Source organism: Gadus morhua, chromosome 10 (assembly GCF_902167405.1).
Source record: "Gadus morhua chromosome 10, gadMor3.0, whole genome shotgun sequence".
Classification (NCBI taxonomy): domain Eukaryota; kingdom Metazoa; phylum Chordata; class Actinopteri; order Gadiformes; family Gadidae; genus Gadus; species Gadus morhua.
The window spans coordinates 12,129,721-12,157,693 of record NC_044057.1 but is presented as its reverse complement, the minus strand read 5'-3'; the positions used below and the strand labels follow the sequence as shown (position 1 = coordinate 12,157,693).

The window sequence follows — 27,973 nt, the reverse complement described above, 5'->3', positions numbered from 1 at the left end:
GAGGGAGAGACCAGAGAGTGAGAGAGCAGAGAGGGAGAAACCAGAGAGGGAGAGAATAGAGAGGGAGGGAGACGGGAGAGACATGGGACGAAATACATCGTTTTTTTTCCTCTCTGGGAGCTATTGTAAATTAGTGTCATAATTTAATTAATAATAATAATAAATTACATTTATATAGCGCTTAATATGGTAGCCTACTAAGAAATTTAAAAAAGTAGAAAGGATAAGAGGTCATCAATAATTCAAATGTGATCAATATGGATTTTATGCATAATAAGAAACAATTAGCACAACAGTGTTTTATCATTATTAACATTTTTTGATTGTTATTATTTTATTATTTAATGTGAGCTCAGAAATGGCAATCAAAGGCGTTACACCTATATATTAAATCATGTGTCTACATCATGTTGTGTTGCGCGGTGCCGCGCAACGCCATTGTTTTAATATGGCTTCTTTCCATCGCAGTTTATCCGCACAGATTACTTTTTGCTCATGACGAGTCTCGTCCACGTGAGCAGCTGTGACTAAATAGTAAAGAGAAGTCCGTAGAGTGAAGGCTCGTGGCGGGACACGGGTTGGATACTCGGGGCGCTGACGGGCTTTCATGAGAGCTGTGCTCGGACACGGTGTGTGCACAACGTAAAGGCGGTGTTTTGGTATTTCGGGTGCCGTGTTGAAACCCGACAGTGGTAGGAAGTTGGATTACTGCTCTCCTGTGACGAGGAGTCGTTGGTTGAGGACGGAGATGAGACGAGATAAGGCGGGGGAGGAGGGGAGGGAGGAGGTCTCTGAGCACCTGTAGCGAAACACAATGCAGCCCCTTTCAAAACAGCCTGCAGTGGAATGTTTGTGAAATGAGCGAAGAGCTAAGTCCCATCCTCGTGGCTGTCGAGACAGAGAGATAAAAGAGGAGGGAGGAGGGGGGGGGGGGGGGGGGGGGGGAGAGGTGGGAGTGGGGGAGGGAGAGGAGGGAGGAAGAGGGAGAGGAAATAGGGGTTGAGTCCTCTGGAGAAACACGGCCTCTGACACGATCTCAGCCAGGCAGAACCCCCTCTCAACGGACCGCTAGCATCAATGGAAGCTGGATACTGCAGCTAGCCTCTTAAGGCACTCTGGGGCGGCCAATCACATCTTCTGGGTGTTTGGGGCCTACCCAGACTTGCCACTGCAGAGCTGGTATCTATTCCCATGATGCATCCTGTGAGATCCCAAGATCCACCAGGATCTCTGCCCGACGCTCGGAACATCCACTCTAAGCAAACGTCTGCCCCTTTAAGGTCTTGAGGACCGCGGCAATCTCACCTCAATGTTTACAGCTTCTGGCAGACAGGAAGTGGGCGAATTGTTGTGATAGGCCGATAAGGGCGGTGTGTGTGTGTGTGTTTACAATGGTGGCCATGGGTGGCCATGTTACACAGTGCACCACCAGGGAGATGTTAATCTCTCAGACACTGCAGCTTTATGCACCGATATGTTAGGTTAGACGCCGGCGTTGAGGACGGCACAACAGAGCCTCCCTCTCTCTCTCTCTCTCTCTCTCTCTCTCTCTCTCTCTCTCTCTCTCTCTCTCTCTCTCTCTCTCTCTCTCTCTCTCTCTCTCTCTCTCTCTCTCTCTCTCTCTCTCTCTCTCTCTCTCTCTCTCTCTCTCTCTCTCTCTCTCTCTCTCTCTCTCTCTCTCTCTCTCTCTCTCTCTCTCTCTCGATGGACACGCTGACACAGAAAGAAAAGCCTGCAGAAGAGTGATGTCATCTTTTCAAAAAGTCACGGTATCATTTAATATAAAACACCTTTTAAATAACGAAACGAGAGGGGGGGGGGCGGGGGGGCGGAGCCACCTGCCGTACCCCCCAAACTCCTCCTCCACCTCGTCAGGGGACTTCCTGGTCGCGGTCCCAATGTACACAATAAAAGGCTTGAAACATGCATCTACTACGTTGTACAAAGTCAAAAGCCAAAAAAGGGGGTTGTGTGTTTGCCGCCGCCGGGCAGATAGAGGGCAGCGGGGCCAGCTCCGGGCAGCTCCAGGGGCCTCAGGGGCCCGTCCTGGAGGGTCCATGTGAAGCCGGGCCCTTGGAGGACAGGGGCTCCCCGGGGCTCTAGACCGTCAGCTGAAGGGAGAGCGAAAATCTGGTGTGAGGCAGGGAAACGGTTCAGAGAATAAAGACATGGTAGAGCTGACCAGGACAGACCATAATGAGGCTGGGCGGCCTCCACACATAGCCTCACAGTATCTGGACAGATCATAATGAGGCTGGGCGGCCTCCACACATAGCCTCACATTATCTGGACAGACCATAATAAGGCTGGGCGGCCACCACACCCGGCCTCAGAGTCTGGGCAGTAACAGGTTAATATCTTGTCTTTGCCCCACGCAGAGTCACAGCGACCGGTACCATCTATCCCAGCATGCTTTGCACATCAACAAACGGAAGAAAATGGCCCTCCTCCGTTGTTCAGATTTTACGCGTATTTATTTTTTTTACAAGTATTTTCAGAAATACATGTTGTTTCCCGTTGCTGTCTCAATGTGAAGGGGGGTCCAAATAAAATCCTAAATGTCTCTCTACCCCCTTTGCCGGTTCTCGTTCTCCCTCTTTTTACCCTCCCCTTTTTACCTTTTTCGTTATTGCTCTCTCTCTCTCTCTCTCTCTCTCTCTCTCTCTCTCTCTCTCTCTCTCTCTCTCTCTCTCTCTCTCTCTCTCTCTCTCTCTCTCTCTCTCTCTCTCTCTCTCTCTCTCTCTCTCTCTTCGCTCTCTCTCCTTACATGCCTACTGTCTAACCCTCCACCCTCTCTCTCCCTCTCTCTCTCCCCCCCCCCCTCCCTACTGTCTCTCTCCCCCACTCTCTCTCTCTCCTTACATGCCTACTGTCCGTCCCCCCCTCCCGTGGTGGTGCCAGCGGTCACCTTGTTGTCCTCGGCCCAGGGCTGGAGGTTCTGCAGGGCATACAGGGAGGAGTTGTGCAGGCAGAGCGGGTCCTGTTGCAGTGGCTGGCTCAGGGTCTTCTGGAAGGCCTCCTGCTGCAGCTGGAGCATCAGCCGGTTGGCCTGCTGCCGCTCCGCCTCCCGCTCCTCAGCCGTCTGCCTCCTGGGGAGAGGAGGGAGGAGACACATCACTCAGAGAGAGGAGGAGAGGAGGGAGGAGATACAGAGAGAGGAGGAGAGGAGACACAGAGAGAGGAGGAGAGGAGACACAGAGAGGTGGAGAGAGGAGACACAGAGAGGAGGAGGAGAGGAGACACAGAGAGGTGGAGAGAGGAGACACAGAGAGGAGGAGAGAGGAGACACAGAGAGGAGGAGAGGAGGGAGGAGACACGTCACTCAGAGAGAGGAGAGGAGAAACAGAGAAGAGGAGAGAGGAGGAGAGGAGACACAGAGGGAGGAGGAGAGGAGGAGAGGAAACACAGAGAGAGGAGGAGAGGAGACACAGAGAGAGGAGGAGAGGAGACACAGAGAGAGGAGGAGAGGAGAGGAGACACAGAGAGAGGCGGTGAGGAGACACAGAGAGAGGAGGAGAGGAGACACAGAGAGGAGAGGAGACACAGAGCGGAGGAGAGGAGTCACAGAGAGTGGAGGACAGGAGTCACGGAGAGGAGGAGAGGAGACACAGAGAAAGGAGGAAAGGAGACACAGAGAGGATGAGAGGAGACACAGCGAAAGGAGGAAAGGAGACACAGAGAGGAGGAGAGGAGGAGAGGAGACACAGAGAGGAGAGGAGAGGTGAGGAGACAGAACTCCCTTGAGTAGAGAACCACTTTAGTCGTTACATTAGTATGCTGACTACTGATCAGACGGAAACAGCACTGGTTAAGAGATTGGGAACCACTATAGTAGTTACATTAGTGTCCTAACACTGCAATCCAAAAAGGCGGCCAAGGGCAGGTGTGGTTTGTTAGGCGCCACACCTCTCCTTACTTTTAGCTTTTTTAATCAGTTTCAAACAGTTTTAACCAATGTGTTTCAACAAAAATGCTCTACTTCAAAGAAATGCCTGAATCCAAGCCAAGATTCAAACAACAGGTACAGAGAAAATGGATGTATTTGGACACTGTTACTTTGCCTGTGTCTTCTGATGCTCCACCTGTTCAAGGTCTTTGTTTGGCTAGCAATCAGTTATCTACCTCTGGACTTTCTACTCCTCTGAATAACACACCAAAATTGACATTTTTTTGGACATGGACATTTAGTTACTTACTCCAATTTCTGGCAGAAGTTATACAGCAATGAAAAAGGCAGTAAACAAATCACCAAGAGGAGCAAATGGCATTTGGTTGCTACTAAGTGGGGATATCCAGCTGAACCCTGGTCCAGTAGCAAGTTTAAGCCCTGTTCAGAATGTGCAACTGAACACAGCTGAAACAACGCTGGTGCGTCATGTGAACACCGGGTGTACAGAACCGATGGACTTTTTCCACATGGAGTCGTTTGCTGATCTACCAAGAGCTAACAGTGACTTCACTTCTCATCCAGACAATCAATCAATCAGAGAACATTGGACACAGCTGAAGCAATGCAGGTGCAGCATGTTTCCACAGAAGAGAAGAAACCCACGGACCTGCTTCATTTGCAACTGCTGCCTGACCCACAACAGCCCACCCAGGATTCCACTCCTCATGCTGCCGACTTCAGTTTACCAACAGTGTCAGAACCATCTTGCTCATACCAACACACGACCACAGGGAGAAAATATGCAGTGAAACATGCAATCAGTGAATCCTGCAAACACAGTGGTCGCGCTGAAGGTAAACAGAGACAATTTAGATTCTTCCAGACTGTAAATCATGCAAAGGTCATATGGGATTCAAAGACCAAACCAAAGGGTATTGTAGGAGGACACTTGAACATTCAAAACAAGATCAGGTTCAACGCCTATTAACAGACTCCAATCTAGATTATTTATGTTTGACTGAAACTTGGCTTAACTGTAATATCCCAACACATATGATTGATGTACCAGGTTATGTATGCTTTAGGAAAGATAGATTGATGGGTAGGGGGGGTGGAGTAATGATTTATATAAGAGAGAGTTTTAAATGTATTGAAATTAATCTGGACACACCTTTGGAGTGTATTGCTATTAATGTTGTGTTGTCAACAAAAATGAAATTCAATATTGTAACCCTATATAATCCTCCATCACATGGTGCCTCATTTTATCACGATCTAGACAAACTACTCAAACAACTAAATTGTAGCTATGAAACTATATTTTTAGGGGACTATAATATAAACTGGTTGCACAAAGGCAGCAAGCAAAAATTAAAAACAATCTATTCAAAGCATAATTTTCAGCAAATGATCGAAGGACCAACGAGACTAACTAAAGTCAGCAAAACCCATATTGACTTGGTCTTTTTTACAAATAGAATTGAGAGAGTGACAAAGACATACAATTTAATCACAGGCCTGTCGGACCACAATATGGTTTTAATAGTTAGAAAACTAACCAAAAAACGTCTAAAATCCTGGTGCAATGGTAAACCAGAGTTTGTACGCATTCCATAGAACAAAAGAACACAATTTGAAAACAATTTACGGAATATTTATTGGGATGATACTATACAATCTCAGAATGTAAACACCTGGGGTCTCATTTATAAACGTTGCGTACGCACAAAACGGGGCTGAAAGTTGCGTACGTGACTTTTCACGCCAAGGTTGTGATCTATAAAAAACCAACTTGACGGGAAAATGTGCGCAGCCCTAAGCAAACTCTGACCCATGCGTACGCATGGTTTGGAGGAAAAGGAGAATTGGCGACACAGACGGTGTGGTGCTGAACTGAAGTCAGACCGCAGAATTGCAGAGTGAGAAGAACGATTATGTTTTATCATCGCCCTTCATAAAACGTTAAATCCTAATCAGAATAATTTAAATCAACTGCGTTATTTCTCAGTTATAACTCCAGAAATATCTCCTTAAAATATAAATAAAAATAAATTCTCTATATTTAATCCCGTCACTCCATACTCTCCACTGACGGCGCGACTGCATGGAATAAAGCATCTGTCCAACATGTGTCAATAACATAATATTTTCATGTGACACTGTAAACACATCAAATGTCAATTAAATCCCAAGTGTGGAAAACCAAGCCGTTGTCCGTTACTCTTGATGCTTTCATGACAAATCAGGCATTAAAAAGGGGTTATGTTCAAGAACATTTTACGTGGGTGATTACAAACTGATTATCCAAGGTGTTCTCTGTCAGTCTTATTACCGTAACCCTTTAAATACAGAGGTGAGCGCCGTGGTAATGCTGCACCATATGGCACTTCTGGCGGACCATGCAAATGGCAGGATTCGGAGGGATAGGGTCTTTAGGGACATAACGATTTATTGGTACATAAAAATATGTACCTTTATGTCAGACCACTTATTTTTTAATTCTGGGACTGTGCGCTCCTGTTCACTTCTGCAGCAACATGTTGCCACTCACTCTGCTTTTTGTTGTTGGCGATCCCAATCCCGTGACCACCGAACAAAACTACTTTTCGGGCCTCCATCTCACCCACAAGTGTCTCCGTGAAATTTCGCTTTTTTGCTTTTCTCAGTACTTCTGCCATTGTTTCCGACAAGACATAATACTTGACCTCATGAATGCAGATCGCATTCATGAGGTCATTTGCATTGACCATTTATGGTTAAAAAGGGGTGTGTACAGGGCGGAACGTGAAGCTGATTCAGCTGCGCACACTTGTACGCACTCTGTGATTTATAAAGCAAAGATTGCATACGGTGTGCGTATGCAGGGTTTTATAAATCTGAATATTTTTTGGCGCACGCAAAACTTGGCTTTTGGGCGCACGTACACTTTTAGTAACAATCCCACACACACATGGGCGTAGCGGACGCGGGGTACGCAGGGGACATGTCCCCCGCACTTCCCGTATTAGTGCCCTCTGTCCCCCGCACTTTTTACAGCCATTACAACCATTCAATTCATTTTTAACACGTGGAAACCCGTTTTTCCGAGCCGCCTTTGAACGCACCATTAGCAGGCGGAGCCAGGTGGCACACACCGCTGTCGTGTGTTGTGTTGTTCAATAGATTCAGATCTGTTTCAAGCATGTTCAGCAAACCAGCAGCCAAGAGGCAAAAAACGTTACCTTGTTTTCTCCAAACAAACCGTGTAAGTTGAGTAATGCTGTTGCATGTTGTTTAGCTAAAAGATGACTGACTAATAGATGTCAATATATCAAGTTAAGCTGGTTAACAATTGCTAACTGTTACCTATGTTAAATCTCTTGCTAGGTGCAGAGTGATAGTAACTAGTGACAATTACTCTGTTACATTCCCTTGAGTAACTTTTTGGATAAGTTATACTCTTAAGAGTTGTTTTACTGCAAAATACTTTTTTACTTATATAATTCTAAAGTAAGCACAACAACCGTGAGAACTTGTGCTCACGGATGTTTTGCACATATTTGTGACTAGACCATGACTGACATGTGATTACACCATGTCTGGGAGCACCCAGTATTGCTTTCATGGAAAATGGAATGCACCTTGCAGTCCATGCTAAGTTCGAAAAATACATATAGTCTAATAAATGAATAACAAATGTGGCCAGACGTCACCCAAGGTCCAAAGAAGGGCCACAAATATTAACATCACAGTTATTTAACTGTAAAGGATAATCAACATCGAAACTTTATTACTTTTTAGTTAATGTAACCATTACTTCATTTTTATTATATTATTGTTTCTACTTGGGTCTAAAAGAAATCTAGAACTGAAAATATTATTTTGTAATATAGTTAATCAGGAGAGCCTGTAGCCTTTGATTCCCTTAGTTCAAAAGGTAAATACTGAAATGGATGTTTAAATATGTAGTATATATATTTATTTTCAAAGAGACTTTTTGTTTATTATTTATTTTGCAGATATTATTTGACTACTGCATTATTTGTGTTTTAAAGAAAGCATGGTATAGGTCATACCATTTGTCTTAGTCAGTGGAGCAAGTAAGTTACATATTCATTTAGTCTTTCGGCCTGTAGCATATAAACAAAATGAAGCAACTGTCCCATATTTGTAACTGCATTTGAAGTAGACATTGAGACTCACCAAAAATGGACACTACAGGTATAGGACAGTGATCATGATTTGTCTCAATATCAGAATAACAACAATGGGTATAATAGCAATGGCTGGTGGAATGGCCATAAAGTAGGTCTGTATATGCACTATGCAGTGTAAGCTTGTCCAGGCCCTGCAAGTCAGGATGTAGGCTATGAATCTGAATGAATCGTAGGTAAATAGGTAGTGGCCATCCCCAAAATGCATCAGAATACAGGAAATCAAATCTATTTAATTAGATTTCTTTTAGGGGGGGGGGGGGGGGGGGGGGGTGGGAACCCCAGACCCCCTGTCTATTACTGTGCCCCACCAACATTTTTGATCACCAGCCGCCACTGGTCTTAGTCTTGATTAATTTAACACATCTGTTTTGTCATAGTTGACGACGGCAAATGTAAAATAGCTACATCTTCATGTCGATATCTTTATTGTTGTCACTTTCACTTGTCACTTCTTTAAATTAAATTATGTGGCTTATTACCCTGTTACCTTGTCACTTCCATTCCATTTTGGGGCTGATAATTTGAAACATGAATGGTGTTTTACAGAACTTTTCGTGTTCAGTGTTGTCATTTGGCACTTAATTATCGGGCTACTTACCCTGTAGATGCTCGAGGGTCATTCTGAGTCAACTCAACCAGAGTTTGGCAGTTTTAGATTTTGACTTTAGATTTTGATAGTATATAATTTTAAAGAACTAAAGTCGGTCCCCTGGTGCTGTGCTGTTTGTGGTTATGTAGCCACTAAGGAGAGGTGCAACTGAATGCGAGAGGATGATAAATCAGTCATTAGACCTCTGAACAATTTGTCCCCCTCACTTTTGAAGTGATGGCTACGCCCCTGCACACACAGTTTTATAAATGAGACCCCTGGTCTTTAATTATAGGCCGATTTCTATCTTGCCTGCACTCTCAAAAATTCTTGAGAAAACAGTTGCTAAACAACTTGTTGATTACTTAGAAAATAAACATCTACTGCACCCCAAACAATTTGGGTTCAGACTCCGCAAGGTACTCAACAGAGTTGGCAAACTGCTACCTCACTATAAAACAGTTAGGGTTAGATGAGGGTAATGTAGTGGTGGCAGTGTTCTTGGATTTGAAAAAAGCCTTTGAAACTGTTAACCATGAAATTCTCCTTAATAAACTCAAAACATTACATTTTTCAGATCAGGCAAATGCTTGGTTCCGTTCATATCTTAAACATAGAGAGCAGTAGGTTACATCAAATTCCACCCTGTCAACTGTCCAGACTTGTTCAATGGGAATTCCACAGGGTTCTATTTTAGGCCCTTTACTTTTTAGCTTGTATATTAATGATTTACCACACAGCAAATGTATGCAGATGACATTGTGGTATTTGTGTCTGCAAAAACGACTCAGTTGCCAGCGGAAACTCTGTGAGAAGAGATGTCTGGTGTATCCCAGTGGCTCAGAAACAATCATTTGAGTTTAAATTATAAAAAGACAGTGTCAATGTGCTTTTCAATTAAAAGATAAGCCAAAGAATATTCCAGAGTAAAGATTGATGAGATAGAGATAGATCAAGTAGATGAGTTCAAATTTTTTGGTGTTATTTTAGATTCTCAGCTTAAATTTAACAGAAAAGTTAAGAAGCTATGCTAGACTGTCAAGACCGACTTAAATTGCTTTCGCCTTATAAGAAAATATATACCTCTTAAGGCAGCACAACAATTCATGCATGCCATGATATTTTCCCATATGTCATATTGTAAACCGTTTGGGGTCAAGCCAACCAAACAACAATGACACCAATAAAATCATTGTACAAACAGGCACTTCAAATAATGGATCAGAAACCTACTAGATGGCATTATTGCCAAATTTTAAAGAAACACAATTTACTGGGATTTGACAGCTTTGTAAACTTTTAATTTTTAAAACTAATTTTCAGGTGTGTGAACCACCTTGCTCCAGAAATACTCTGCCAATTGATTAACAAACTGAAGAGTAGAATTAGAACTAGGGGTGCAAAGAGCGGAAATTGTAGAACAGCGAAGCGCAATACCACATTCGGACAATCATCCTTTGTAGCAATAGGCACTAAACTGTGGAATACACTACCATCAGAAATCAAAACATTGACAGAGCTCAAGGTTTTTAACACACAATTAAAACAATGGTTGAAACTGAATAAACCCTGTGAACATTGACTCGCACGCACATGGGCGCGTGCGCACGCACACGCATTAATCGTTGTCCTTGTTTTTGTCTTTATGTCTCCTGTATATGATATCTTCTGTATTTTTATTCATGTGTAACTTTTAGTAAAGGCCTAACCAGGGACAGGGGTTGCAAATTAGTCTTGACTAGAAACCTGTATGCATGGCATCTATTTTATATTTCATATGAAACAATGTACAAGGTATTTGTCCCTGCTCAATAAACTTCTCAATAAAAAAAAAATAGATCAGACAGGGAAACAGATAGACAGTACCACTGGTAAACAGAACCACGATAGTAGTGACATTAGTGTTCTAATGACTGTTCAGCCAGGGTAACACCACTGTTAAAGAGATAGAGAACCAATCGTCACATTAGTTTCCCAAACGAGTGTGGAAACAGGGAAACAGAACCACTGGTACACAATTGGTGAGACATTTCTTAAATTATATCTTTTAAAAAAATGCGGACTAATTTATGAAAACCAGTCCCACTAGAGAATTACACACTCTCTCTCTCTCTCTCTCTCTCTCTCTCTCTCTCTCTCTCTCTCTCTCTCTCTCTCTCTCTCTCTCTCTCTCTCTCTCTCTCTCTCTCTCTCTCTCTCTCTCTCTCTCTCAATGCTAATGAGGATGGACGGTACTTATTTTAGCACGTGTGTAACCACATAATTGTACACTACAGTAACCGGTGTAATTATACAAAAATAACATCTAGGTCTGAACTTTGGCTAAAATGCATTTAAAACGAATAATTTTGGGATGGGGAGGCTGCTATAGGAGACAAGGAGGAGTGGATCTGTAGTGAGTGAAGAGATGAAAGGTGGACTAAGATAACGCGGACCTAGGGGGGAACACCTCCTTCAAGGCCTGCTGCATCCATTAACCGCGCGCTGTTCACAACCTCATTATCATGATCCGATTCAGCGGCTTCTGATTGGATCACGACCTCGTTAGTAGCAGAGCATCCGCGAGGACACATCCCTCTCGCGCAAGAACAGGTACACACGCGCGGTACAACGGCGCGAGGACACGAGCAGAGAGGTCCCGGCAGTGGGCTGCGGTGCACGCACGGGCAGACACGCGCTTCAGTAACACGCGCAAATAACACGCAGTTAAATAAAATCACTTAAATAGCACGCACTCAATAACACGCACGGGCAGACACGCGCTTGAATAACACACACTTAAATAAAACGCACGCACAGGTAACAGGTGAACGGAGTATCCCCGCTAAAGGAGACCCGGGCATGTGCACGAGACGCGCGTCCAGTTCCTCCTATACGAGCAGAAAGCGTCTCATCCTCGCCGCGCCGCCAAACATTTGACTCGAAGAGAAGAAAAGCGCCTCTGTTCAGTGGGTCACGTGCCTCGGTCTGTTGGTCTTTAACTAAATCATTCCTTTTCTGGTGGTTAATGGTTTAAAGGATTTAGAATGGCTTTATAAAATATAGGAAATATAAATTGGTGTCCATATGTCGGCATATATTAAAACAGTTCGGACGGCTAAGTGGAATAAGGTTGAAGGTCTGGTCGTTAAGGCACATATCTCTTGCAAGACAGAAAGCCTGGCCAGCTCAGAGCACAGCTACTGAGTAGCTGTGCTCTGAGCAATGCGATATACCAATCAAGAGTTTTATTTCATAAAGTATAGCCGGCCTTAAGAGATGCAACATACACCACCGCAAAGTAAGTGTATGGTCTGCCTTTATTCACTCACTAAAAACTGTATCCTGCTGGCATCCCCCATTCAATAAGGGTCCTCTATATCCTGAAATAATGCCTTATGTTATGCTGAGGTAGGTTTCCCAAAACCATTCATTTACATTTTCTCTTAACGAATAAGAAATTAAATGTACCCTTAATTAATTAACAGGAAGGCCGAAACATGAGTGTTTTATATTTTATAGATATGTATGCATCTATAAAATATAAAATGCTCATGTTTCTCATATATATGTATATAAAATATCCATAAAGTAAATGTATAGGCCTATGATAATCAGTTTCAAGAAAGTACATAATGAATGAAAATAAAACGAGGGCTGCTTCCATCGTTACATCGTAATGCATAGATCTAATCCAAACTGAATTAATTCAAAGGCTTGGCGGAGTACGATTATGCATATCGTGCTGGCAGTCTCTTTAAGTAGGCTAAGTGAAACATATCATAACCTAATTTCCCGCTCATTTGCTCCAAAATGGCCGTTAGCTGCCGTTAGCATCAGCAGGGCGTGGCCTCCTCTCGTCCGCCTGGGGACTCCATTCCGGCTCCTTAGTGTTTCAATATCGCCTCAGGCAGCAACTTTCTAAAAGGCTTTCAGGGGAGGCACAAATAATTGTGCTTGGTCAAGAGAAACGCTCTCATCCTGAAGCTACGCTAAGCAGAGTAGCAGTTATGTGGCTTTCTGCGCTGTGAATGCCCTCCATCTTACTTTGCGCTTAAAGCAGAAGAGCAGCCCGGGGTTAACGGCGGCTGGGGGGTTGATGTGGGTTTTATCCCTTTCATACGAGTAAATAAAAAACAGAGGTACTAGCACTATCCTGCGTGTCGTGAAACAGGCCGAATGTTTCTTTCTTAGGGTGGAAGTAAACGGAGTAAATATGATAGAAACCCAGAAGGCTATAAAGCCACAAACAGCTTACCGCCATTTTGTGCGTCTGCTGCTGTCTACTGGCTGCTGACTGCTGACTACTGTTGTTTACTAACTGTTGTTTACAAACTCTACTTTTGACTTACCGTTGTTGTTTACTTGCTGTTGTTCTTTGCTAGCTATTTTTTCTGCTAACTGTCGTTAACTAACCAATGAATAATGTTTATTAACTGTTGTTTACTAACTGTTGACAAGCTGTTTTTGGCTGGTGCCTACTAACTTTTATCGTTGTTTATTAACTGTTGTTTACTAACTTTTGTTTTCTTCTACTTACGGTTGTTTTGTTTACTAACTGTCGTTTTTTGTTCACTAACTGTTGTTTTTGTCTGCTAACTGATGTTTACTAACTGCCGTTTTTGTTTAGCAACTCTTCATCTACTAACTGTTGTTTTTGGTTTGCTAACTTTTGTTTTTGTCCACTAACTGTCGTATTTTGTTCACTAACTGTTGTTTACTAACTGTAGTTTCCTCACCTCCATTTGGTGCGGCGGTTCTGGAACCAGGTCTTGACCTGTGCGTCGGTCATCTTCAGGGCCTTGGCCAGCGTGGCGCGCTCCGCCGACGCCAGGTACTTCTGCCGGTGGAAGCGCTTCTCCAGCTCGCAGATCTGCACGCGGCTGAACGACGTCCGCGGCTTTTTCCTCTTGGGCGGCGTGCGGTTCTGGTACGGGTGGCCGATGCGCCGCGTCACCGAGAACGGCGACAGCGCTGCCGGGGGCAACCAGAGGGTCATGGGTTACTGGGGTGCGTTGGAGACAGTCTGAGCTAGCTGGTTAGCTTCAGTAGGGATCATTTATGGTAGCCAAGGGTTAGCGTACCGACTAGCTAGCACGAGGCGGGCATCCTAGTGGTAAAGGAGGTACACTTCCTCTGTGTTGGGTTAGCTTACCATACTCAAGCTAGTTTAGCAGTGCCGCTCCCTGTGTTAGCCTTGATAAGATGATTGTAGGCTGCTGAATCACGTTGACCTTAACTTCAAATGATGAATACTGCTGATCTGACATTATTCATTGTTATTAGACATTTCACAAACTGTTAGCCCTACCCACTAAGACCTCTAATGGAACCCATTAGTAGTCCCACCCAGAGACCCCATACACAGAGATCCCTATACCAGAGACCTCTACCAAGAGACCCCTAACCAGATACCCCCTACCTAGAGACCCCTAACCAGATACCCCCTACCTAGAGACCCCTAACCAGATACCCCCTACCTAGAGACCCCTTACCAGATACCCCTACCAAGAGACACCTATACCAGAGACCTCAACCCAGAGACCCCCTACTCCTGGTAGCCCTACCCACCTGGACCCCTAATGGACCCCTGGCCAGAGGCCCCTACACACAGAGCCCTGGTAGTCCTACCCAGAGACCCCTACCCAGTACCCAGGGCCCCCTCGACGGGGGCCTCTGGACACCAGGGCGGGGTTGCCAGAGCGGGGGGCAGCGGACCGTCTGACTCACCTGAGCGAGCCCCCTTGGGGAAGGGGTAGTCGGCCAGGGGGTCGTGGTCCCTCAGGTGCGCTAGCTCGGGGTAGTAGCACTTAGCTAGGGTCTCCACGGTGCTCCAGGAGGGGACCCTGCCCATGTCTCCCTTGGGGAGGGGGCAGAGGCCGGGCAGGGACATGGTGGGCCGGCCGGGGGCCTCTCCCGGGGGGCTGTCCCCTGCCTGCTCCCCTGAAGAAAAGGAGACAAACACACGTCCCTCAGCTGGAGCACTGCGGACTGGTTCACTGGCTAGGGTTGACTGGCTGCTGCTGGCTGACTGGTTCACTGGCTGGGGTTGACTGGCTGCTGCTGGCTGACTGGTTCACTGGCTGGGGTTCACTGGCTGCTGCTGGCTGACTGGTTCACTGGCTGGGGTCGACTGGCTGCTGCTGACTGACTGGTTCACTGGCTGGGGTCAACTGGCTGCTGCTTACTCACTGGTTCAGCAGCTGGGGTCGACTGGCTGCTGCTTGCTGACTGGTTCACAGGCTGGGGTCGACTGGCTGCTGCTTACAGACTGGTTCAACAGCTGTGGTCGACTGGCTGCTGCTTACTGACTCGTTCAGCAACTGGGGTCGACTAGTTGCTGCTTACTGACTGGTTCAGCAGCTGGGGTCGACTGGTTGCTGTTTACTGACTGTTGACTAGCTGCTTACTGACTGTTGTTGTTTACCAGCTGTTGATTATGGACGGGTTACTGGCTGTGGTTTACTTGCTTGTTGCGTCCAGTCTATTTTTGACTAACTTTTGTTGTTTATTAGCTGTTGTTGTTGGCTAGCTGTTTTGCTAACTGTTGTTAACTAAGCAGTGTTTGCTGAATTTGATTGTTTTCTAACTCTTGATTATTTATTAACTGTTTTTTTGTCTACTAACTGTTTTTTACTAACCGTTGACTAGCTGCTGACCGACTGCTGAAGGGGGAGGTTAGGGTTACATGTTTACAGGCTGTTTACTGCCTGGTCTCAGGGCTTAGAGAAGTTCAATAAACAATACCGTGAAAATATATGTAGTATAGTAGTAAAAGAGATTTAGATAAAGATAGATCAATAGATATATATATATATATATATATATATATATATATATATGATAGATAGATTTGATCTATTTATTTGATAGATAAATAGATATAGATAGATCAATATATAGAGATATAGTTAAATGGATATAGATACAGTTAGATTAATTGATAAATTGATAAACCTATAGATATAGATGTAGATAAATGGATATTGATACATAGATAAATAGAGATACATATAGATAGATAAATAAATACATATATATATATATAGATAGATAGATAGATAGATAGATAGATAGATAGATAGATAGATAGATAGATAGATAGATAGATAGATAGATAGATAGATAGATAGATAGATAGATAGATAGATATAGCTATAGATTAATAGATATGAATAGATAAATGAGCTGAAACACACCGCGGTTTGTTTCCACGCTGGTTTACTGTCTGTTTACAGTCCGTGTCTGACCAGGAGGGGCTTCTCATTCCTCTAATAATGAGCTCCACTGTCTCTCCTTCCAAACGCTTCTCACACAAACAGCGGATCATCTGCATCATGAAATATCTCTGGATCCTGTCTATTTTGTCAGCAGAGGGAAAACACGCGATCGATGAAGGTAACGTGATCGTCTGTGGCCATGGATCCACCTCTCAGACACACTCTCCTCCTGAAGCAGTAACAACGTTCACCAGAACACATTTACAAACACATCTTTCTGCTCCCCAAACACGTCGCGCAGGGGCGAGGCGGGGGGTGCCGCTCGGAGCGCTTCGATTTGTGTTCCCAGAAACACCCGTCTCTTTAGGGACACCTTTCTGCGGAAACTATTTGGCCGGGAAGCTTTTGGAGAGAAGACGTGTACAGAAATAGAGTCTGTTATTATTTCATGAATAGGAACTATGCGTGACTCTCTCATTAAATACGCGCCGGTCACATGTTGACTCCATCAGTAGAGAACACACACAGTAAACTATCCAGGCCGTCTGCGGGCCAACCCTCAGGGCCGCGCATACAGACACGCTCCCCTGACACCCAAGACGGTCAGCCGGACAACTGTCCACTCCGGGGTTGGGAGAGACCCAGGGACGACCCTTCCCCGCACTGGTTCAGGTTATTACACCGGGAGGGCCCTGCGTTGGAGTGACTATGTGAACTATACTATGGATGAGAGGCGGTGGGGTGAGTGGGGAGGCCGATAGCTTCACATGTTGTCAGAGAGTCCCTACGGTCAAACACCATCCCGTGGGATTATAATGGACCCTCTCAGGCCCGACTGAGGATCCAACATGTTTATCAGAAAATAACATCTTATGGTTTCAATACCAAGAAACACCCTTAAAATAGAAAGATAAGAGAAAATATACGAGTTGCATCACGGAGGACGAGGTCAGAAATAGGTCGAAGAATTTCGAGCTATATCCAATATCAAAGACATATGTACATAATACATATATAAAGAGAGAGAGAGAGAGAGAGAGAGAGAGAGAGAGAGAGAGAGAGAGAGAGAGAGAGAGAGAGAGAGAGAGAGAGAGAGAGACAAATAAAGAGATAGATAGAAAGAGAGAAAAATAAAGAGATAGAGACATAGAGAGAGGGAAAGATATAACCAAATATCACTAAGGAAACCGCCTCCTCTTCACACGAAACGACACCAGAAATAGAAGCAGATTCAAAGTGTGGCGAAGTAATAGAATTTAGCATAAGCACATCAAAGAATAAAGCGTTACCGTGGAGAATACATCCCATAATAGCAGAAGCTCTACTTAATAACGCGGCGGTGACAGCGCGCGCCTCGCCCCCCTGCGGACATTACCCATCTAATAAATATATCTAAAGGGAGATCAAATATAACATCCTGCTATTTATTACACTGCGGGAGGAACGGCGGGCCAGTCAGACCCGGGACGGGAGGAGAGCTGGGGTCCGCTGCTGTGGGGTCAGGGGTTAGCGGGGGTCTGGGTCCTGGCCTGGGGGTTCTAGGTCTGGGTCTGGGTGGTCCGGGTCTGGGTCTAGGGTATCTGGGTCTAGGTCTGGGTGGGTTTCGGGATAGGACGCATCACGTCGCCTCCTCACCGACCTGCAATCTTCGGACGTTTCTGAATCTTCCTGCGGGTTATTAAATTTAATAAAACGGGAGGCGCATGGCCCTTCGACACTCGATACGAAATTAAAAAGAAATAAAATGATTTGCATCAAAGGATCGTTAAACATTAATGCATTACGCGTAAAATTGTACGCGGCTGCAGTCAGCAGAGCAATTAATCCGACGAGCAACAATCAAAATAATAATAAATGTAGCCTAATGCTTATTTAAATTAACCCATTTAAATTCTTGCACAATCCAATCGACTTAAAAGGTAATTATATGGGCGGGTTAAAGGGGATAAATATTGGCATAATATCTCATTATATAATCCCGTACGGATGTGTATCCATTATAATATATAGGCCTATAGTGTTATTAGCCTACTATTATGATGATTATTAGTATCATTATTTAGTCTTTATTATCAGTAGTATAATTCGTAGTCTAGAAGTATTATTATTATTAGCAGTAGTAGTATTATTATTATTAGGAGTAATAATATTATTATAGGCCTATAATAATCTCGGACCTAATCTCGCGGTGTTTGTTGACGTGTTTATCTCCATTCCTCTGAAGCTACAGACTCCAGTCCAGTCAATTAACATTAAAACAGCAGTATTCTCTTTCAGCGCCTCGCTCTATTGTGAATATCGGGTCTCGCGACGCCGCGGGCCGCGGGTTCGATGCCCCGCTGTGACAGCTGCGGTGAGGCACGTGAATCGAGACAAACGAGCCGAGGAAAAGATCTGCCACCGTCCCATCCTAACCCTAAACCTGACATTATATATCATGTAGGCCTATTAAATATGAAGATTATAGAGAGCCACGCGCCCCTTCTTCAGCTCCTTCCTCGGATTGACTTTATAAGGTCCCGAATGGTGGGCCAGAAGCCGTACCCGTGGACAGTTGTTAGTGGATAAAGATTATTTCTCTTCGCCTTGGGACATATCGAAAGTCAAAACGTTAAAATAAACAAAGGAATTCTAAATATGTGAAGCATTCTCTAGGAGCACTACAGGTATGCGAGGGTCTAAATATAATAAATATATAATAATAATAAAGCTGATTCAGAGCTGAAGGCCCTCATAATAACGCGCGAAGAACACAAGGAGTCAGCGAGGCCCTAATGACGACAGATAAACAGACACACACTCTCCGCTCAGAGGGCACACACACACACACACACACACACACACACACACACACACACACACACACACACACACACACACACACGCACAAGCACGCACAAACAGTGTGTTTTCTTTTAATAAAGTTGTATCTCACGCACACACAGACACACACACACACACACACAGACACACAGTGTTTGTGTGTGTGTGTGTGTGTGTGTGTGTGTGTGTGTGTGTGTGTGTGTGTGTGTGTGTGTGTGTGTGTGTGTGTGTGTGTGTGTGTGTGTGTGTGTGTGTGTGCGTCTGCGTGTGTGTGTGTGTGTGTGTGTCTCCTCTGATCGATCGAACGGGGTAAGATTCGTTCCATAAAATAATCCCAGCGACCGAAACTGAGCGGATTTAAACGAGCGTTCCTCCCGAGCCCCTCCGAGTCCCTCCGAGCCCCTCCGAGCCCCCCGTTGATCAGCCGACCCACACTGCGTCTCCGGCGCCTCCTTTTAATAATTAACAGCAATATTTAACGCGGGCCTCAATCCTTCATCTTCTTCTGATGACGGTGACGTCATGGCGCCCTGATAACCCGTAATTGGATCGACCCAGTTATCTAAATACCCGATTGATACAGATATTGCATGAAGTAAAATGTATAGGCCAAATGATAATCTGTTCAAAGAAAGAGTAGGCCTACATATTGAATAATAATAAAACTGGTGACTTCCTTCGTTAGAATAATGCATAGATCTATTCCAAATCGAGTTAATTGAAAGGCTTGGAGTGTGATTATGGATCATCAGGATAACGTAAATCATAACCTAAAAACGCCAGTAAAAACCAACCTGTTTTAAAAATTTAACATAGGCCTAATTGCTAAACAAGCTTTTGATTTCGATGCTGATTTAATAATTAAGTTGTAGCCCAGCCCAAAGTCTAAAGCCTATTCGTACTTTTAGCTAAAGCCAACTGGAAACCAGAACCATCAGTTCAACCAGTGATGAGCACGAATGGGTTTCAGCAGGAGGGGTAAATAAATAATAAAGTTTGATTCAGTTGAGTGGATAATTGTCCTGCTGCGACACACGCCGAGTTAACGACGACGTTAGACGACTCAGGTCATCAGACGTGAAGCGTCCCAAAAATAATCTGCCTCTTCTGTAGAATAATGAGGATATTGTAAGTAAAATGTAACTCTTAAAATAATACCTTCGTTATTATGTTACATTATTTCACCTCTAACCTCTAAGAGGTTAGAGTTTAAATGATATAACATTATAATATATATATATTATTGGCTGATTATAATATATATATTGTATTATATTCAGACAATTTGACACCCGGATGTCTTACTATAATATAAAGTGTAAAATGAAGGAATAAATAATAAACTGTATTTAGTTCTACTTCACATTTTACCAGATGAAATATCATCCCATAATGACGCCATGATTTCGCTTTTTACTATTATAATTAATCCCACACAGTTAACATTCATTTAGAGATTTATAATCTGTAGAGATACTGATGTTTAAGATTAAATGATTATGATGTTATATCATATATATATATATATATATATATATATATATATATATATATATATATATATATATATATATATATATATATATATATATATATATAAATATATATATATATATGTTATGTAAAATTAAAAACAACAATAATACAAATAGTCTACAGGCTTGCCTAATAATAATAAAAGATGTCAGGAAAATACAATTGTAATACAAATATTATAACTATTCCTGGGGATTATTGGGACAGTTGATAATAAAAATAACAATACTAATGATAATTATGATGATGAAAAAAAAACAGGAATAGGCCCGAGTGAATTGGTCTTAATGCTCTCGTGCTGATTCAGAGTAAAGCGTGTTCATAAGTCGATGAATGGGTGAGTAACTCATTCATCCAAAGACTAAACACGAAGAATGGAATCTGGAATCAGATGGCCTATATTATCATTAATGGCTTATTTAATAATAATGCATTTCATAACAATATTATAGACTATCCAATAGTGTTCAACAATTATAGCAAAAGCCCAACAATAATATAGGCTGATTACGCTAACAATAGTTAGGTTTCATATTCATTGTCGTTGTTACTGTTTTAACCTAAAATATATCATATAACTATGATACATTAAAACTACTACTATGATGCTCATTGTTTTTTGTTATTAATAATATAGTCATATTGCTTTCGGGTAAGCCTCGTGTTGTTGTTGTTACGGTGCTTTATTATAAGCATTGCTGCAGTTGTAGTTTTATAATTAGACATTTATTAAGAGTTTTGTTGCAGTTGTAGTTTGATTAAGTATTATTATTACTGTTGTAGTTGTAGTTTTTATTATAAGAGTATATGACTATTGTTTCGGTTGTAATAGTTATTATAACAGTATCATTATGAGTATTGTTGTTGTTTGATAAAGTTAGAGGCGCCGTGTGTGACTTTACTGGAGCGCGCTTAAGCGCGTCTCCGTGTTTATTGAGGTGAATGATTCTGTCCTCGCGTGCAGACCCAGAGTGACGGGTCCGTCCGCGTGCCCGCTCCCATCCCGGCGCTCGTCCATCATGCGACATCAGGGCCATAAAGAGGAGCCTGTGTGCGATCTGTTCAGCATCACGTCCTCGTTGTGTTGTGTTGTGTCGTGTCTGATTGTGTTAGCCCGAGGGCTCGCGCTACGCTAGCCTCACGTCCTCCAGTTAAATGACATCTCTCAGTACGGCTGGTGAGGCAGTGGAGATAAACGACCTTGCTTTGACGGTTAGGAACCGGATTGAATTATTGGGGAACAATTGACGTTGATTGACGTCTGACGCCGGGGACACAGGTGGGCCTGCCTCTGGCCAATCACAGCACAGCGCTCGACGTTACCTGTCAGTCTGTCTTTGGCGAAGCGCCGGCTGCTCTCCATCCAAGGGAAGGTGAAACTCGCGTTCCCGGGCATGCCGGTTAAACCGGGCATCCCCGGGTGGGGGGGCATGCCCCCGGGCCCCATTCCCGGTGCGTGTGTCGGCGGGGGCGGATGTGGCGCGGGCGGCATGGGTCTATGGGCCGGCACGCGGATCACCCCGCCGCTCGCGCTCCCGCCCCCCGGGTTCACGTTCACGTTCATGTTCATACTGACGTTCATGTTCATGTTGACGTTGTAGGAGCCCGCCGCTAGCCCCGCCGCCATGGAGCACGCGGGGTTGTTGTAAACGCTGTTGTAGCCGCTCGCGTACAGGTTGGCGGCGGGAAGGGCGTACTCCGGGGGGGGCTCCCCCCCGCTGGTCCGGTGGGGCAGCATGCAGCCCCCTGCCTGGTCCGAGCTGTTCAGGATCTGGTCGATCCCGAAGCTGATGGGCTCGTGCGGCTGGTGGAGCGACTGGCCCCCCTCCTCGATTATGCCCGTGTGTTCCATGCTGCTCCTAGCGCCAAGCCGCGTCACCCCGACACCGCGCGCTCTTCGCGGAGATGATAACAATAAATAAAGACAAACTGAAACTGCAGCAGAGCACTTCGGCCTACGCACGCGACGCGGAACCGGAAGCCCTCCGTCCACAGAAGAGCTCAACTTCTCTCTGCGCGAGCCTCAAACACACGTCGGTGGCGGTTCTACTTCCTCGAGGCGGGCGACGCGGCTGTCCCACGCGCTGTCATTCCGTCGCGCGGCAGGGAGTCGAGTCGTTTCGTTCGTTAACAACAAACACACAAAAAAACAACATCCATCGGTGGCGCGGTCGGAGCACCGGGAACTATGGCGGACACGTATCCATCCTCACCGCGCGTGCAGCGGCTCCCCCGGTGATTCTAGAGCCTGAGCGCGCGCACCAGATCAGACGACTCGCGCAGTGCTGCTATCCGAAGTGCTCACAGACGGAGCGCGAGGTTGAGAGGGGGGGGGGGGGGGGGGGTCCTTTGTTAGCCTAGCGGGGCAGAAAGCATCCATAGACCGCCGGTAACCGTGGAGCCAGACCGTCCAATCAGGAGATCCAGGGAGGAGAGCGAGGTGTCAAGCGTCGCTGACGGCGGTGTTCTTCACGTGCGGAGGGGAGAGATAAGATGACTGGCTCGTGCTGAATCGAGAAGTGGGTTTGGAGCAGGTGAGACCCTCCTCTGCCTCCCCCACTCCTCACCCCTCCTCCCTCCTCCCGCTTGTTGTGTCTCTTCTTAAAGACAACGCAGCGCATTTATTTCCTCTTCCTCTTCCTGTGGCCTCGAGACAAGTTCACACGCGCGCTCTGAGTATGAATAAACGATATTCACTCACCAGCCGTTCTCTCGTTCTCACGAGTCTTACTGAGGTAGCGAGATAAGCCGCGCACGGATACCGAGGCGAGCCGAACACATACACCGGCTCCTCGGTCACGCGCGGTGGCCTCGTTCTGAGCGCCTCGCGCGGGGCAGGGAGGTCGTCTCGAGGAGCTGGAGGGCGGCTCGAACGTTTCTCGAGCTGCAGACAGAAAGTGGAAGACAGGAAGTCAGTGACGTGTAACCACGCACGAGACGTCTGCTAGGGTCTGCAGCAACACAACAACCACGTAGAACTCATAACGGACTACTACAACACAAACAGACAGGCCTACACAACACAACGGACTACAAAACCAACAGACACACAACACAACGGACTACAAAACCAACAGACACACAACATAACGGACTACCAAACCAACAGACACACAACACAACGGACTACAAAACAGAAACACAACTTAACGGACAACAAAATGAACAGAAACACACAATAAATGACCAATCCAACAGACACACAACATAAAGGACCACAAAAGAAACAGACACACATCATAACGTAATACAAAAAACAAACAGAAACAAAACATAAAGGACTACAAAACAGAAACACAACATAAAGGCCTACAAAACCAACAGACACACAACATGCAGGACTACAAAACCAAAATAAACAATAACAGACTACAAAACCAACAGGTCAACACCACGACAGACAGACAGACCACCTGAGAGACAGACAGCAGGCAGATGGATAGACAGAGACAAATAGATACATGGATAGATTTAGGTCATATATTGATACATTGTTTATGCTATTGATTGGTTGACTGATAGATCAGTTATTTCATATACATGTCTCGGTGTGGGCGGATCGCTTGCATCTTAATTCAATAGGGATAAAAAAAATGGCGGATAATAAAAACGCAACACGGGGAAAAACGAATTGAATAGATCATCGTTTTATTACGCACTTCTTTCAGTTTCCGTGAGAATAAAGATATCTCTGCGCCCCGCGCAGGGGCTGCTAGGGGAAGATAAAAATCAATTGTGTGCATTCTAGACCCTATCAATAATAGTCTGCGGACTGTGATGTGTGTTTATATGGGAGCCCCTTATAATAAAATGAGCAGAAGTGATGGGCGGCGTGTTATTAAGGAGGAGCGTCTCGCTCGGGCCCTCGCGACTGACGGGCGACGACCAAATCAACGCGACACGTCTCCGCCTGGCGCGAGGAATAACGGGAGAGATTCGTTAAGGCGTTTGTCAGGGACGTTTATTCTCCCGTCGTGTCCCCGTCCCATTTTACCAGATCACGGTGGTGTGGGGTTGTCAACGACACCTGAGGCCTCGCGCCTCGTCCAGGCTGTGCGCGCGGAGGCCTAGATGAGACGTTCACCGACGACTCGTGACGTCTCAAGGATGCGATCGAATACATCTTCATTGGGTAGGCTACTTGTTTAATTTGTGTTTTGATTTATTGCAGAATTTAAACCCTTATTATAGGTCACGTGATAAACTTTAGGTGGCGGTTCATCATCATCATCTTCATCATCACCTTCTTCGTCATCATCATCCTCCTCATCACGTTCTTCCTCATCATCATCATCATCATCATCATCATCATCATCACCTTCTTTTTCATCATCATCATCATCATCATCTTCATCATCACCTTCTTCGTTAACATCATCATCACCTTCTTCGTTATCATCATCATCATCACCTTCTTCGTCATCGTCATCATCATCATCATCATCATTATTATTATTATAATTATTATTATTATTATTATTATTTCAACCGTCAACACAAATCCAGCTGCGTTTAACCCACTAGTTGTCTCCGAAATATCCGCTAATCCCCCGTCTGGGATTAATAAAGCCCGTTTTCTCTTATTTTATCAGACATCACGCAGCTCCTAAAGACTAAATGGTTCAAACTAAAACATTTAAACCCTAATAATGTTGTAAAATCACACCTGGTTAGGTTGAGCGCATTAGCTGATCGTGTTTAATCCGTTTCCAACTCGACGGGGACGGGAGCGGTAATGATGTAATCCGATTCCCGCCTAATTATTAGCCGCGCTGCACACGGGCGTCCGCTGATTGGAGCTGACGTGCGAATCTCTTCGTCTAGAGCCATTAGCTCCCCGCTTAGACGAGCGCACTCACAAGTATCTGTTCACTGTTATCCATGGGGGTTAGTTATTCACAGGTGGTGATGGTTGATACATGGGGGTTTGATGGTTGATCCATTGGGGTAAATTAGTCACAGGTAGTGATGGTTGATTCATGGGGGTTTGTTAGTCACAGGTGGTGATGGTTGATCGATAGGGTTTAGTTAGTCACAGGGAGGATAACTAGAGTTAGGATAGTGGGTGAATGATGATCACGTGAACGCACTCAACTGAGGGAGGGATTTTATTATGTGCACGAGGCTGCTCAAAAACTGATTCCTCTCGCGCCACAAACGGCTTCTTTAATTAGCTTCTTCTGTTTCGCTCCCTCTACACCCCCCTCCATCCCCCTTAAGTCTCTTCCCTATCTCTCTCTCCCCCTTCACTCCCCCCCCCCCCCCCCCTCAGCAATATGAGAGAGGGCCTCCCCCTCTCTACACCTCTCTTCCCCCACCCTCCCTACTCTCTCTCTCTCACCCTCCACCCTCCCACCCCCCCCTCCCTCCTCTCTCTCCCCCCCTCTCTCAGCAATATGAGAGCGGGCCTCCTCGCGCTGTCGGCCCGGGGCGGTGTCTCTGGTCACCGGCTGCGCGTGATGAATCGTTATCTGCGGGCGGTGTTGCCGTCTGGGTAATAAAGTACCGGCGGAGCGGAGACAAAAGGAATTTGTCACAGTTGCTTCCCCGTTATATTAGTGACCTTTATCGGTGTGCTCGTGGCGCACGAGAGCGACCTCTCTCCTCCTCCTCCTGGCAGAGTTTGAGATGAATGGGAGAGGGGGAGGCCTCGCGCGTGCACCAGCCACAGATCCTCAGGCCTCGCGCCGTCCGCGTGACGTCAGGTGTCAGAGGCTAATGGCCGCCCGCGTGAGGCAGACAATAGGACGTGCAGGCGGTGAAAGGAGCCTCAAGCGCAAAGGGAACCCCCTCGGGCCGCGTGGTGCGGGCACCTGCCCGGGTTTATGGAGCGCGTGAAGACACCTGCCTGCCTGGGATGTACCGCCCGCGGCACGTGGCCCCAATGCATCACAAGTTTGACATCCGGTACAGGGATGTCAGATATGTCTAAAGACTGAGTCGATAAATATCGGGCTGCCCACCCCCCTAGACTTAATACAATCAAATCAATCGATTGAACAACAGTTCACTGCTTCATCACTTCATCACTGCAAATAATATGAACAAGCAGACAAATAAATTAGTGAAATATAGCACATCCGTCATCCATTCATCCTATATTACTTTACGTAAAGGAATATTTTATAGTCTTAAATATAGTCTATATTTTATTATATATATTATTATTTAATATTTATCAACAGTTCATCAATGCGAGAGATGAACAAGCGAATTAATAAATAAATAAACTACATCCATCCATTCATCCTTTGTGAGGTATATTATATACAGTCTACATTATATTATAGCCTATATATAGCCTGTTATATTATTATTCTTAAATATTGAGTGCGTGTATACTCTGTGTTTTACGATAAGCCGTGTGGTTGTCTGTTCGGAGCAGGAAGAAGGGAGCGGTTGACCTACTTGGCAATGAGTGCAGAGGAGCTAAGAGAGAACCAGGAAATCCATGATGCATCCTCTCTCCTCTCTCCCCCCCCCCCCCCCCCCCCCCCCCCTATCCTCTCTCCTCTCTCCCCTCCTCTCCTTTCTCCTCACTCCTCTCTCCTCTCCTCTCTCTCCTCTCTCCTCGGTGATCAGGAGACACCGAGAGAGGATTGACTCGTGTCACTCACAGCCCGTGGGGCTCCGAATGCCTCCACCGGAGGATGTGTAGATGAGCGTGACGACCTGTCATCCTTCCCCCGGTCCCAGTGCCTGACGGCCAGCTAGCTCCCGGCGGCTGCACCGCGGGTCTGGCTGAGAGCGGATGGATTACAGTGCATTTGGAGGTTCAGTCCTTGACTCCGAGATCCCGGGGGAAAACCTGGCGCCGTGAGGCCGGATCAGACGAGCGGGATCTGGACGGATCCCACGTCCCGCGAGACCGAGACCCACTAACGGCAGAAAGACACTTTAGTGCTTTTAAGGAGAGGTAGAAATCTGAGAGATTAGCAACCTATAGAAAAGATTGTTACGATTATTATTAGCACATTATTAGGTGGTTATTCTAATATTAATATATATTAATTTTCATGATATGAATACTTCTACTATTACTTATAATAATAATAATAATAATAATAATAATAATAATAATAATAATAATAATAATATATTAGTAATATAACAAGTGGTAATATAAAATAATAATAATAATTATTATTATTATTATTAATAATGCAAATAGCATTTTCCTTAGTTTTTATTGGTTGGTTATTTTATTTTATCGCCTATTATATTATCATTATTATAATTTATTGATTGGATTGTGTCATGATTATTGGTAGTTGTGTTAGCAGCGGTGGTATAGTGTTAATATTATCTTAATACTTATAGACTGATTGTACTATTTAATGGTAACTGGCCATCTTGTTTAGATCTTAAACTGTACCTTTTTAAAGTGAATAAAACAGCCTATGTCTGGTTCTAATCGAGGCCTGTGTGCGGTTTAAACTCAAAAAACAACTTTGTTGTTCAGTTTTTGTCTGAAATAAAGCCATCGATTGGCCCTGAGCGGGCTGAGGGTCTGAGTCGGTTAGCGGGGCTCAGAGTGTATTATCGGGACTGCTCGGCCCTCGCGCTACTATTTAGGAGGATCTAATTCGGTTTGATAAAGAACATCGATTGTCGTTAACCTGCTCGTTATTTTCACTTGAAGTTTATTGAAAGAGAGGGGTATTAGTTTATCGGAATTGACTATCCCCTCACTGCCCTTTCTGATGACTGCGTGACTATTGGTTAAATAATAATGAGGATG

General features: G+C 44.9%; 1 protein-coding gene and 1 long non-coding RNA gene across 3 annotated transcripts; one reads left to right on the top strand and one right to left on the bottom strand.

Moving 5' to 3' along the window:
* Positions 1–1,750: 1,750 nt before the first annotated feature.
* On the bottom strand, positions 1,751–23,276 carry tlx2 (T cell leukemia homeobox 2). 2 transcript variants are annotated; one of them, XM_030368991.1, is made up of 5 exons: positions 21,556–23,276; positions 14,384–14,596; positions 13,393–13,627; positions 2,909–3,089; positions 1,751–2,130 (listed from the first exon to the last, which is right to left on the bottom strand). In XM_030368991.1, the coding sequence occupies exons 1-5, from the start codon at positions 22,082–22,084 to the stop codon at positions 1,948–1,950; spliced, it is 1,341 nt and encodes a 446-aa protein (XP_030224851.1). In that variant the 5' UTR covers positions 22,085–23,276; the 3' UTR covers positions 1,751–1,947. The 2 variants fall into 2 exon arrangements, with proteins under 2 accessions (XP_030224851.1, XP_030224852.1); XM_030368992.1 differs by having other exon boundaries at positions 1,871–2,111; positions 21,556–23,274.
* Positions 22,633–27,719, top strand: LOC115552694 (uncharacterized). The gene is made up of 3 exons (XR_003978362.1): positions 22,633–22,766; positions 24,230–24,364; positions 26,815–27,719. It is a non-coding gene; the product is annotated as an uncharacterized LOC115552694 (long non-coding RNA).
* Positions 27,720–27,973: the final 254 nt, after the last annotated feature.

Excerpts from the sequence above, each read along its gene's own strand:
- tlx2 (XM_030368991.1), bottom strand. The coding sequence starts at position 22,084 with ATGGAACACACGGGCATAATCGAGGAGGGGGGCCAGTCGCTCCACCAG. Across the intron at positions 14,597-21,555 it reads CGCCAAAGACAGACTGACAG|GGGAGCAGGCAGGGGACAGC; the intron begins GTAACGTCGAGC and ends CCTTTTCTTCAG. Across the intron at positions 3,090-13,392 it reads AACCGCCGCACCAAATGGAG|GAGGCAGACGGCTGAGGAGC; the intron begins GTGAGGAAACTA and ends TCCTCTCCCCAG.